General features: G+C 44.3%; 1 protein-coding gene across 6 annotated transcripts in view; it reads right to left on the bottom strand.

The window, feature by feature from the left end:
- Positions 1-7,759: 7,759 nt before the first annotated feature.
- Positions 7,760-13,235, bottom strand: part of LOC115225468 (E3 ubiquitin-protein ligase RBBP6) — a 121,910-nt gene continuing 116,434 nt past the window's right edge. For 4 of the 6 annotated variants that reach the window (XM_036514127.1, XM_036514130.1, XM_029796422.2 and 1 more), the window contains 2 exons: positions 10,726-11,997; positions 7,760-9,477 (listed from right to left, as the gene is read on the bottom strand). In XM_036514127.1, coding sequence (XP_036370020.1) covers positions 8,298-9,477; positions 10,726-11,997 — 2,452 coding nt within the window. In that variant the 3' untranslated portion in view covers positions 7,760-8,297. The remainder of the gene's footprint in view (positions 9,478-10,725; positions 11,998-13,235) is intronic. The other 2 variants (XM_036514129.1, XM_036514128.1) reach the window with 2 other exon arrangements.

Below are 13,235 nucleotides of genomic sequence, written 5' to 3' on the forward strand. Positions count from 1 at the left end.
TGCAAACGAGCCCTTGCAAAACCGCTACAGCTTCTTTTTCAGAGCTTTCTTGCAAGTGGTAAGCTCCCAGTCAAACTGAAAGAGGGGGTAATATGCCCTATCCATAAGGGAGGTAGCAGAGCAGATGCTAAAAATTATAGGCCTATCTCTCTGACCTCACACATCAGCAAAGTCATGGAACGAATAGTCCGTAAGAAACTAATCATGTTCCTTGAAGAAAATGACTTACTGTCTGACACCCAGCATGGATTTCGACCAGGTAGAGGCTGCCTAACACAGCTCCTGCAACACTATGACTGGGTGTTGAAACAGCTACTAAATGGCTCAAATGTGGATGTAATATATCTCGACTTTGCAAAAGCCTTTGATAAAGTCGACCATGGTATGATCTGTCACAAACTGCGTGGTCACGGCATAGGCGGAAAACTTGGAGAGTGGCTGCACAACTTCCTAAAAGACAGAAAACAGGCAGTTGTGAGCAATGGAGCCACCTCCAAGGAAATGCAAATAACAAGCGGTGTCCCACAGGGCACTGTCTTGGGGCCACTGATGTTGCACCCTTGCTAGCTATGCAGATGACACAAAAGTCTCCCACGCAATACAAAACCCTGAAAATATTGCGCATCTGCAACAGGAGTTGGACACAATATACAGGTGGGCTGAGGACAACAACATGCAGTTTAATGCAGGTAAGTTCCAGGCCCTGCGCTACTGGCACACAAAGGTAAATGACGTGAAGACTGGATACACTGGTCCAGGAAGAATTGCAATCCCTGAGTCAAAATCAGTGCGTGACCTGGGCATCGACATGAGCAATGATGCATCTTTCCAAATGCATATTGCTAATCTGGTGATAAAATGCAGACGGCTAGCTGGATGGATTCTCCGAACTTTCAGAAAAGAGAGAAGGAGACACTGATGGTCCTATGGAAAACATTTGTCCTCAGCCACTTGGACTACTGCTCCCAACTTTGGTCACCACACAATATAAAACAAACAGCAGAACTCGAAGCAACTCAGAGAAGCTACACAAAGAAAATCGTCTCAATGCAAAATGTCAGCTACTGGGAAAGACTGAAGGTATTAAACCTCTTCTCCCTGGAGCGGAGGCGGGAGAGAGATATGCAGTGATATACATCTGGAAAATCCTGGAGGGTCTTGTCCCAACTTTGGCATTCAAAGTTACTCCAACCGCAGAACGGGGCGCGCTGCGTGGTGCCAAGGATTCCAACATCACCATCAAAATACAGGTCCAGATACTGCAACAGCTTGGGTTTCAGAGGACCACAGCTCTTTAACATCCTCCCTAAATGCCTGAGAGACTTACATAGTGTGGATGTGGGTTTCTTTAAAACTAAACTGGATCTCTTCTTGTTGGGAGTCCCAGATGAACCTACCTCACAACAGGAGACACGGATGCGGGCAGCAGCATCGAACTCCCTTGTTGATCAAGTGCCACGTATCAGAGGTGGATTCACAAACTAGTGTAGCTCATTCAGCGGTGGTGCCCCAGCATGGCCGCGGCCTTCGGGCTAAAACATTTTTAAGGATTTAAGGATTTATACATATATATATACATATGTATATATACATATATATATGTATATATACATACATATATATATGTATATATACATACATATATATATGTATATATACATACATATATATATGTATATATACATACATGTATATATATATATACATATATACATGTATATATATACATATATACATGTATATATATATACATATATACATGTATATATATATGTAACTACCAAAGAATTGTCAACTCGGATGGCTGGTCCCTCTGTTGGGCTGACATTTGGCAGACTCTCTTTATCCCATTCATTTTCTTTATTCAGCAACCTTTCATAGTGGCATCTCCAAACCTCTCTCTTTGCATCCTCATTTAGCGCAAGTGAACCATCATCCATGCAGACACATTTCTCTCCTACCACATCACGATTCTCTCTCACACACTGTCTTGCAACACGAAATACCTCAAGTCTTTCATCCTCACGGCGCAGAACATTGGCAAATTTTTTCTTATCCGCTTCCCCTCTGGCTAAATAAACCTGTCTCCTAGCTTCCCTTCTACCACCGTTCTTCCAGTCCCTCCAAGCCTGTTTCTTTTGTCTAATAGCCCTGTCAACCACATTGTTCCACCACCACGTTACTCTGGGTCGAGATGGGACTTTGCTCCATCTACATATCTGGTCAGTAGCTGTCAGCATATTGTCCCATAGAAATCTCCAGTTGTCTTCCACATTAAGTGAAGCTATATCCCCTTCTATTTCGTCAAAGGTTTCGAGTAGTTTGTCTCTAAATCTCTGTCCATTTGCAGGATCTTTAAACTTCCAGACCCTTCTCCTCCAAGCTGGTCTTCTGGGCAACCATTTAGCTCTGATCCTGAAGTCGCTAACTACTAATCTATGTTGAGGAGTACATTTTTCGCCTGGAAAGGTTTTGGCATTTATAAGCAGCCCTCTTTCCCTCTTTCTGGCGGGGATGTAGTCAATCTGGCTAGTGTGTCTGCCAGAACGGTAGGTGACTAAGTGAGAGGTGGGTTTCCTGAAGTTGGTATTGCAGACCATAAGGTCATTTGCATCGCAGAACTCCAGCAGCCTGGTTCCCTCCTCATTGCGAGAGCCAAAACCGTAGCCTCCATGAACGCCATGGAAGCCCCCGACATGCCGACCATGTCCATTGAAATCACCTACCACGAAGAGAAGGTCACTGTCATTCGTCAACGAGGTAGTCCGCAATAAGGTGTCGTAGAATTGGTCTTTCTGTCCTTCCGGTAGCCTGGTTGAAGGGCATATGCTGAGATGATGGTAGCTGACCTATGGTGAAGCACTAATCTAATCTTAAGTACTCTATCACTTACTCTGACTACCTTGATTACCTTATCTACCCATTTCTCTGCAAGAAGTATACCCACGCCCCCGACCCCGTCAGTGTTCCCTGCCCAGAAAATCTTGTACCTGTGTTCCTTGCCTGTGAGGAGCCTAGCGGAGCCTCCTCTCCACCTTACTTCGTGGATGCAGCATAAATCCACACGCCTCCGTTCAAGCAGCTCAACAATCTCTCCAGACCTACCTTTCAATGTGCCAATTTCTGAGGGTGTGGGAGGTGTGGGCCTCTGAGACCCTGGGATGAGAGACAGCGGTGTCATGTACCTGAAAAGAAAGCTTGCATTTGGCAGATTTCATACTGAGAATCTAGACTACAACCTGCATACATTTCACAGTTTTTGCGCTATATGATCACAATAAACCCTACATAGGGGTGCGGTTGGGGTATGCACGGGGGGGGGGGAGTCAAGAAAGGTAGAAACTTCCAGTTTTGTTCGAGGGGTGGGAGGGCGGGTTCACCTCGAAGGAACAAGGTTGAAGATAATTCGTAGGGAATTTTCTGCAACAGAAATTACTGAACATCTAGAAACTTCGGGAATCGAGTAAAACATAATATAAATAAGAGAGAGAGAGAATATTTTGTAGGGAATTCTGGGGAATGGAATAACAACGGGATGACCCTGAAATTAAAGGAGGAATTGAAAATGCATGATCTTAAGACAGACAGGAAGCCATGTTTACAAGATGGCAAAATAGATAAGAGAAACAGGATTAGGGTTACGAATCAACGCTTAAAAATATGAATATGAATGACAGGTTGAAAGTTAAGATCACTTAGCTGGTCATTTTTGGAATCCGTGTTTTGTCAGCAAGATGTAGATCGAGATATATACATATATATACGCATATATGTGTATATTGTATATATATATGTGTGTATATATATGTTGTATATATGTGTATATATATATATATATATATATATATTATATATATATATATATATATATATATATATATATATATAGGCCCGTGGCTATAGTAGAAGACACTTGCCCAAGGTCCACGCAATACATCATAAAAATAATAATAAAAATATAATGTTTCTGTATTCCATTGTTTTTTTATATTCGTCCCTTTTGCTGTCCTGGTGTCCGTATGCATTCGATCCTTCTTCCAGGAAATCTACGCTCCCAGCTTAGTTTTTCTAATGCTCGTTGCTTAGTTTTTCTTGGAGGGCTGGCCGTGATCTAGTAATCTCAAGATTAATCAGCCGAAATTACTACGATGATCCGGTTCTTGACTGAAGACTGAGGGTTTCGAATGTCTTGTCCGTGTTTATTGTATCGTCTTCTAAGAGTTATACGTTCTTGTCCATGTTGTAATTTTCTACATACCTTAATATATATATATATAATATATATATATACAGTACAATTCTGTTTTTACTTTACGGATTTTCACCTGTTGCAGGAGGTTAGGGAAAGTAACATGCATGATAGTGAAGGGATTATGGTATTTCTGTTGAATTACACTTTGTTTTGGGGGTCAAGCTAATAAATAAAACTGACCATAGGGAGAAGAAAAACATGAAGCTTTCAAGATTTGTCCATGCTTACACAAACAACATCTTACATTAACAACAACAACAAGAATCTTTAACAGAAATTTTTCTTTTATTTACTTATAATACAAAGTTTGATTGTTTTTTTTTTGGTTATCGTAGCCCCTTATCTTCCCCAATTAGTCCCAAACAGACTCTGAGTCTCTCCTGCGTCCCCTGCTGCTCGCTTGCCACGGTCTGTGGGGCCTTCACCAAGAGCCTTTGGTTTTGCAGGAAGGAGAGACAATGAGGAAGGAGTCTAAGGGACAGAGAGAGAGAGAGAGGAAGAAAGATAAGGAGCTAGACCACTGTACAAAGTTCTGTAGGGGTTTTTTTTTTTCCTTTCACATCAAGAAATCCCCTTTTTTGTGTTTTATATCTGTCCTGTTAAAGTTCCCACTCCACATCACCACTCAATCATTCAATAGTCTTTAGTCTTTCTTTCACTCACTCACTCATTCCCCGCCAAGATCAGTCATGGTGGTGATGGTGGAGGAGGGTAGAGATGGTGGTGGTGGTTGAGAAGGAAAGGGAGGGGTAGCCAAAAGTCACTTTGTGATGGAGAGGTAGTAGAAAAGGGGTTGAAACTGGAGGTGGTGGTGGGGTTGGTGGTAGAGGTAAGATAATGGTGGTGGTAGTGGTGGTGGTGGTGGAAGAGCTGACACTTTCTAAACTCATAACATAATATGGAGGAGGGCTGAGAGAACATGTCTATGTATGTGTGAGAAAGAGGAGGTGTGTGTGTGTGGCTGAGAAAGAGAGTGTATATGTGTGTGTATGTGTGTGTCTGAGAAAGACTATATATGAGTGTGTGTATGTCTGAGAAAGAGAGACTGTATGTGTGTGTGTGAGTGTGTGTGTGTGTGTGTCTGAGAAAGAGTGCATATGTGTATGTGTCTGAGAAAGAGTGTATATATGAGTGTGTATGTCCGAGAAAGAGAGAGTGTGTATGTGTGTTTATGTATGTATGTGTGTGTGTGTCTGAGAAAGAGAGTGTATATGTGTGTGTGTGTGTGTCTGAGGAAGAGTATATATATGAGTGTGTGTATGTCTGAGAAAGAGAGTGTATATGTGTGTATAGTATGTGTGTGTGTGTGTGTGTCTGTATGTATGCGTCCCCGAGAAAGAGAGATAGTGTGTATGCGTGAGACAAAGAAATAAAGGAGTCTAGGAAAACCTGAGATGCGATTCTCATGTAATGGTGGTGGTGGTGGTGGTGGTAGTGGAAGTGGTTTCAAATTTTGGCACAGGGCCAGCAACTTTTTAAAGGAGAGGGTATAAGTCAATTAAATCAACCCCAGTGCTCAACTGGTAACTTAATTTACCCCCCCCCCCCCCGCCCCCCAAGGATGAAAGGCAAAATCAGCCTTGGCAGAATTTGAACTCAGAACGTAAAGACGGACAAAATGCCACCAACCATTTTTCTCTGAGGCGCTAAAAGTTCTCTTTTCTTTTATTCGCTTCTGTCGTTTGGTTGCGGCCATGCTGGAGCACCGCCTTTTAGTCAAACAAATCGACCCCAGGACTTATTCTTTTGTAAACCTAGTACTTATTCTGTCGGTCTCTTTTACCGACCTGCTAAGTTATGGGGATGTAAACACACCCACATTGGTTGTCAAGTGACGATTGGGGTGGGGTGCAAGCACAGACATACACACACAAATATATACACGATGGGCTTCTTTCAGTTTCCGTCTACCAAATTCCCTCACAAGGCTCAGGGCTATAGCAGAAGACACTTGCCCAAGGTGCCACGCAGTGGGACTGAACCCCAAACCATGTGGTTGGGAAGCAAGCTCCTTACCACAAATAATAACAATAATAATAATAATAATAATAATAATAATAATAGCCCTTTCTTCAACAAGCACAGGACCTGAATTTTTGGGGGGGAGGGGGTGGGGCTAAGTCGATTTCATCAACCCCAGTGCGTAACTGGTACTTATTTTATTGCCCCTGAAAGGTTGAAAGGCAAAGTCAACCCTGATGGAATAATTATTATTATTAATTATAATAATAATAACAATAATGATGATTTCAAATTTTGGCACAAGGCCAGCAATTTCAGAGAAGCGGGTAAGTTGATTCCATCAACCCCAGTGCGTAACTGGTACTTATTTTATCGACTCCGAAAGGATGAAAGGCAAAGTCAACCTCGGCAGAATTTGAACTCAGAACGTAAAGATAGACGAAATGCCTATTTCTATATCTTTACTACCCACAAGGGGCTAAACATAGAGGGGACAGACAAAGGGATTAAGTCGATTATATCGACCCCAGTGCTTAACTGGTACTTATTTAATTGACCCCGAAAGGATGAAAGGCAAAGTCGACCTCAGCGGAATTTGAACTCAGAATATAGCGGCAGACGAAATACTACAAAGCATTTCGCCCGCCATGCTAACATTTCTGCCAGCTCACCGCCTTGTCATTTCTGTCAACCTGCTCCCCTAGCAATAATAAACAAGTGTCGAGGCTGCAACCCCCACCAACTCTGGCTTCCCAATCAACCAACCCCATTTCCATTACTGTGGTTTGAACTCCGCTTGATGTGGTACATGGACGGACAGATGAAACTTAATACTGACTCCAGTGACAGCTCTGGGGGTTAAACCAACATTGTTGAAGTAATAAGCAATATCCACTGATCTATGAAGATAATAATAATTGTTTCTTTACTACCTACAAGGGGCTAAACATAGAGGGGACAGACAAACGGATTAAGTCGATTGCGTAACTGGTACTTAATTTATCGACCCCGAAAGGATGAAAGGCAAAGTCGACCTCGGCGGAATTTGAACTCAGAGCGTAACGACAGATGAAATACCGCTAAGCATTTCGCCCGGCACGCTAACGTGTCTGCCAGCTCGCCGCCTAATAATAATAATAATAATAATTATCCGTTCTTCTGTTGGCACACGGCATGAAATTCAAGGAGAGGTTGAAGGGCAAAGTCAACCCCGACGGAACTGAAACTCAGAACATAAAATGGACAAAATGTTGCTAAACATTTTGCCTGGTGTGCTAACGACTTTGCCAGCGCACCACCTTGATTATAATAATAATAATAACAATAATGATTTCAAATTTTGGCACAAGGCCAGAAATTTTGCGGGGAGGGGTGAGTCGATTCCATTGACCCCAGCGCTCAGCTGGTACTTATTTTATCAACCCTGAAAGGATGAAAGGCAAGGTCAACCTCAGTGGAATTTGAACTCGGAACGTAGCAATGGGTGGAATATCGCTAAGCATTCATTCTTACAGAAGGATGAAAGGAAAAGTCAGTTTTTTAATTATAATTCCGACGACATCTAGGATGTTTGTTTTATAGGAATATTAAATCTACCCCCAGTATTTCACTGCTACTTTATTTTATCGACCCCAGGATTGAAGAGACAAAAATAGCACTTTCAAAGGTCCACTACCACCACACCCTCCATCATCATCATCAACACCACCACTACTACTATAACCTACACCACAATCATCAAGCCTCCAACAGCACAGTCACAAGCCAACGAGGGAGCATCTATGCGGTCGTTCAAACTGCTAGAAATAGCAGCTAAATCACACCATCAACACTGTTACCACCAACACCGGACCATCATATGTAAGGAGAGAACATTAGAGTCTGTAATCAGTTGTGGATGCCCTTATAGGACTGGATGGTCATGGCTGGCTGGAATGACTTGTAGCCCAGGCCTGCTCGATCGAGGCTGACCTGGGGCTAAACAACATCACCATCACCATCACCACCACCACCAACGTTGTCATCATCAGTATCTTTGTCATCGTAATCATCGTTCGTCATCAGGACCACCTTCGAACTTGTCTCAATACTTTGTCGCTATGCTTGACCGCACCTTGCCCCCGTCCACGGGTTGATGCGTGGGGTCATGGTGATATGTAGAGTGGCCCTTTGTCGTAGCAGTAGCAGCAGCAGTTGGAAGAGAGGCGGAAGGGACGCCGGCAGACATAGCAGCAACGGCAACCCCCGGCGATGACGACGGCATAGCAGCCGCAGCGGGCTGGTGCAGCAGACGTGCAGCGGACTTCTCCCGACTACCGCTTCTGTGCCGCTGCTTGTGTGACTTTTTGGATTTGTGTTTGCTTTTTTTCGATTTGTGTTTTTTGTGTTTTTTGTGCTTCTTGTTCTTCTTGCCCGACGTGCCACCGCCGCTACTGCCCCCTCCGCTCTCCTTTGACCGTTTCCCGCTGCGTCGCTTCCCGCTAGGCTCCTCTTGTTCCTCGACCGGTGCCGTGACCCCCGCGTCACCACCACCCCCACTGCTGCCGCCCACCCTTGAACCGCTGCCACCAGCAGCACTCGCCGTCCGGCTGCTGCTGCTTCTTCTGGCGCCCGACCCGGACGTGACCCTCCTCGAAGACGTCATCTCGGAGGGGTCAGCAGCCACATCTGTGTTTCCGGGAGCAGCGACGTCGTCACTCTCCGAACTCGACTCGGAATAATCTGGAACAAACTTCGCTTCGTCGACCATCGACTCCTTCCGCTCGAACCTCTCCCCAACCCTTGCAGCCACACCACCACCACCACCGCCGCCGCCACTTCCCCCACCACCGTCCTTCGAGTCGCTCGACCGTGCGATCCTCACGTCCTGGTGATGATGGTGGTGGTGACGCTGTCTTTGTGGTTGATGGTGGTGATGATGATGGTGGTGCCCTTTTGCCTGAGATGATACAGATGACAGCGAAGCCGACCCAGCTGCAGCGACGGCAGCAGACGCCACGTTGGACGACGGTCCTGCTGCCGATGAAGAGAAAGTGGACGGCGAGACGAGCGCCGCTTCCCTCGACGTCGGCCGATGGTTGCGGCCCACTGCGATCCGTCTGTCAACTGGTTCTGCACGGGACTTCTCTCCCCCGGCAATTGTGATCTGAACAGACCCTGGTTTGCGGGTGTCCTTGTCATCTACGTAGACCTTGCGTGGGGGTAACATGGATGGCTTCAGACGTTTCTCTGTTATGGCCTTCTCTGCACTCTCTATCACAGATCTGAAAATATAGAGAGAGAAAATACACAGCATTAATAGAAGGAGAGAGAGAGGGAGAGAGTGTGTGTGTGTGTAGACAGACAGACAGACAGAGAGAGAGACAGATAGATAGAATGACAGATAGATAAGTAGATAGGCAGATAGATAGATAGACAGACAAACAGATAGAGATAGATAGACAGACAGACAGACAGACAGATAGACAGACAGATAGATAGATAGACAGACAGACGGATAGATAGACAGACAGACAGACGGATAGATTGATAGATGGATGGATGGATGGATACATAGACAGATAGATAGATAGATAGATAGATAGATAAGTAGATAGGCAGATAGATAGATAGATAGACAGACAGACAGACAGACAGATAGAGATAGATAGACAGACAGACAGACGGATAGATAGACAGACAGACGGATAGATAGATAGATAGACAGGCAGACAGACAGACAGATAGATAGACAGACAGACGGATAGATCGATAGATGGATGGATGGATAGATAGATACAGATAGATAGATAAGTAGATAGGCAGATAGATAGACAGACAGACTGCTAGCTAGCTAGATAGATAGATGGATACAATATATGAGAGAAAGAGGGAGGTATGAGTACAATATCCAGGTGGATCCCATTCAAGCCCTTAGTTATAATCCAGATTAAGGTTAACTGCATTGAGTTGTAATGAGAACCTAGAATTACTCGAGGTAAACAATCCCACTGTATGGGTAAATCGTGGGTTCTCCTTCGCTCATTTATTTAACCAAATCTCTATATATATAAAGCTGAAGTTGTCTGTGTGTGTATGGCAGGTTTGGTAGCCTTCAACTAACACTATCTCCTCTGAGACCCTGTGGTGCAAGTTGACCAAAATTGAGAGTATGATAGAAGAAGGCTTGCTCTTCATTCCGTAGAAGAAAAAATTCAAATCGGACCATGTTAACACCAAAAATTATTTACATCAAAAAGGTGCTTTTTTTTCTATGGAAATCCCTATTTTCTACGATTTTTTGACTGCTGTGTCGTCATTTTTCGGTGTATTTCAACCAGAAAAATGTTCACTTAAATTATATATTACAGTGTGTTATATTGTATTGGGCATACAAGAAAGCCAAAAAAAAATGTTTTATTTTGACACATTCTACCAGTATATAAGGTTTTAAAGTGTTTAGTTAACTAGAAATTGTCTGCCGTTCAAAAGGAAAAGATCCTAAAATAGATATAAAAGTTTTGTGGACTTACTTTGGTAGAGGTTTCCGTTCTAGTGGTTTCTTCTTTGGTTTCATTGGTTCCATATGTACTTCATAGTCGTCCCTCTCCCACTTGGAAAGCTCTGGGGCCGGCAACATCATGTCAGACTCGTGTCGGCCACTCCACTCCAATGCCTTGCTGCCATATTCAGCCTCTTGTAGTCCTTTCTCCGTCGCAGACACTTCCCTGCGGCTTTTCTTTGACGTCAATGTCTTTTCTATGTCCTCTGTTGACGGTCCACCACCGGAGCCCTTCTGTGCCAATTCGACGGGCTGCTGCTGCAGACGAGCCTTTCGCTTCAGCTTTGCAGCAGATGATGCTGCTGCGGACGCAGCAGTAACCACAGCACGTGACGACGATGATGCAACTGCAACCGCTCTGGTGTCACCGACGTGAGCTGTCTCTTTCGCATCAGCCAGTGTTGTGAGGTGAACCATCTTCGGATTAGCCGTCACGGCCTGCGGATCAATGTGGGTCTCTTGCATTCGCTTGCTAGCTGCCCCGCCAACCGTTTTCTCCGCTGCTTCTCTTCGCTTGGCGGCAGCGACACTGGAAACAGCTGCAGTGTTGGTAGCACCAGCAGCAGTTGCTGCAGTGGAGCCAGGATTGTTGGCATTTACAGGGCACCCACCATCTTTCAAATTCTCAGACCCTTGCTTCCCATACATATCCAACGGCACCGAAGGATTCTTTGATGCCGAAGCCTTCTCCGACTTCACTCTCTTTGACTCAGCCTTTTTCTTCTCCTTCGACAAGGCCTTATCTCCGGCCCTTGATGTGGATTTCTTCGCGGACACCAAACCTACAGCACTGGACTTCTCTCGTGCCAACCGCTCAGCCTTCTCTTCTCGCTTCCGTTCCAGCCTCTTATGGTGACCGTCCTCGTCCACCACCTTGCTTGCCTTCTTAGCCTTCTCCTTCGTCGGCTTCGCTGCAGGGGCTGGCTCACCCCCGGCAGCCGACTTTCCAGGTTTGCTGTCGCCCTTGTCGCGGGGCCTCTCCCTGCGCAATGGGCTTCGGCTCACTGGTCTCTTGCGGGGTCGGTTTGGTGGAGAGTTGCTTCCGACGACGACGTTCACAGCGGCGGGGGCTATCGGTTGGGTCACCGGCCGTCCTCTTATGTCATAGTATGGCCGGTCGTACCCGGTTGCAACTGAAGATGCAGCAGACGCCGGGAGTGTGGAAGGTGCAGGATACGTGGTGTGGGGCGCATATCTGGAGAAGTAGTCTCTGTAATAATCTTCGTAGGCGTGGCTGTCATATCTGGAAAGACAGAAAAATAAATAAAACAAATAAATGAATAAAACTTGTAGAAAAATGGGCAAAATTAGCAAAAATTTTGGAAAAAGGAGATTATTTGAAACAAGAGGTAAAAAATTAAGTTTGCTTCTGAAAAACATAGTTTGGGATTCAAATATACTCTTTTTACTATTTACACTTTTACTTGTATCAGTCATTTGACTGTGGCCATGCTGGAGCACCGCCTTTAGTCGAGCAAATCGACCTCAGGACTTATTCTTTGGAAGCCTAGCACTAATTCTATCCATCTCCTTTGCCGAACAGGGATGTAAACACACCAGCATCGGTTGTCAAGCGACGTTGTGGGGACAAACACAGACACAAACATATACACACACACTCACACATATATATATATACAGGGCTTCTTTCAGTTTCTGTCTACTAAATCCACTCACAAGGATTTGGTTGGCCCGAGGCTATAGTAGAAGACACTTGCCCAAGGTGCCACGCAGTGGTACTGAACTCGGAACCATGTGGTTCATAAGGAAGCTAATCATAATCAAATGGCAGGAAAACAAACTGAGTTTTAGTATAATATAGACAGATAGATATGTACACACACACAAGCCTATATATATATATATATATATAGCAAATAAGAAAATGGAGAAGCATAATAGTTGGTTCATCAACTTTAAAACATATTTATATTTATTATAATTGTACTTTATAATCTCTGACGAGGCCTAGAGATATATATAACTTCCTCATTTTCAACTGCCTATTACCTCAATACACTTGAGAGATGCAGAATGAGATGCTTTTATCTACGGGCTGAAACAGCTGTAAGTGATTTTAATAATTTATATTCATGTCTTTTAATAATTGCTTGTATTCTTATTTTATATGCATTGAATAATATAGTATATGTATGTATGTTTTGAGGGTTGTCATGCGTGGCACCTTGGGCAAGTGTCTTCTATTATAGCCTCGGGCCGACCAAAGCCTTGTGAGTGGATTTGGTAGACGGAAACTGAAAGAAGCCCGTCGTATATATGTATATATGTGTGCGTGAATGTTTGTGTTTGTCCCTCTAGCAATGCTTGACAACCGATGCTGGTGTGTTTATGTTCCCGTCACTTAGCGGTTCAGCAAAAGAGACCGATAGAATAAGTACTGGGCTTACAAAGAATAAGTCCCGGGGTCGAGTTGCTCGATTAAAGGCGGTGCTCCAGCATGGCCGCAGTCAAATGACTGAA

Source organism: Octopus sinensis, linkage group LG27 (assembly GCF_006345805.1).
Source record: "Octopus sinensis linkage group LG27, ASM634580v1, whole genome shotgun sequence".
In the NCBI taxonomy this organism is placed as follows: domain Eukaryota; kingdom Metazoa; phylum Mollusca; class Cephalopoda; order Octopoda; family Octopodidae; genus Octopus; species Octopus sinensis.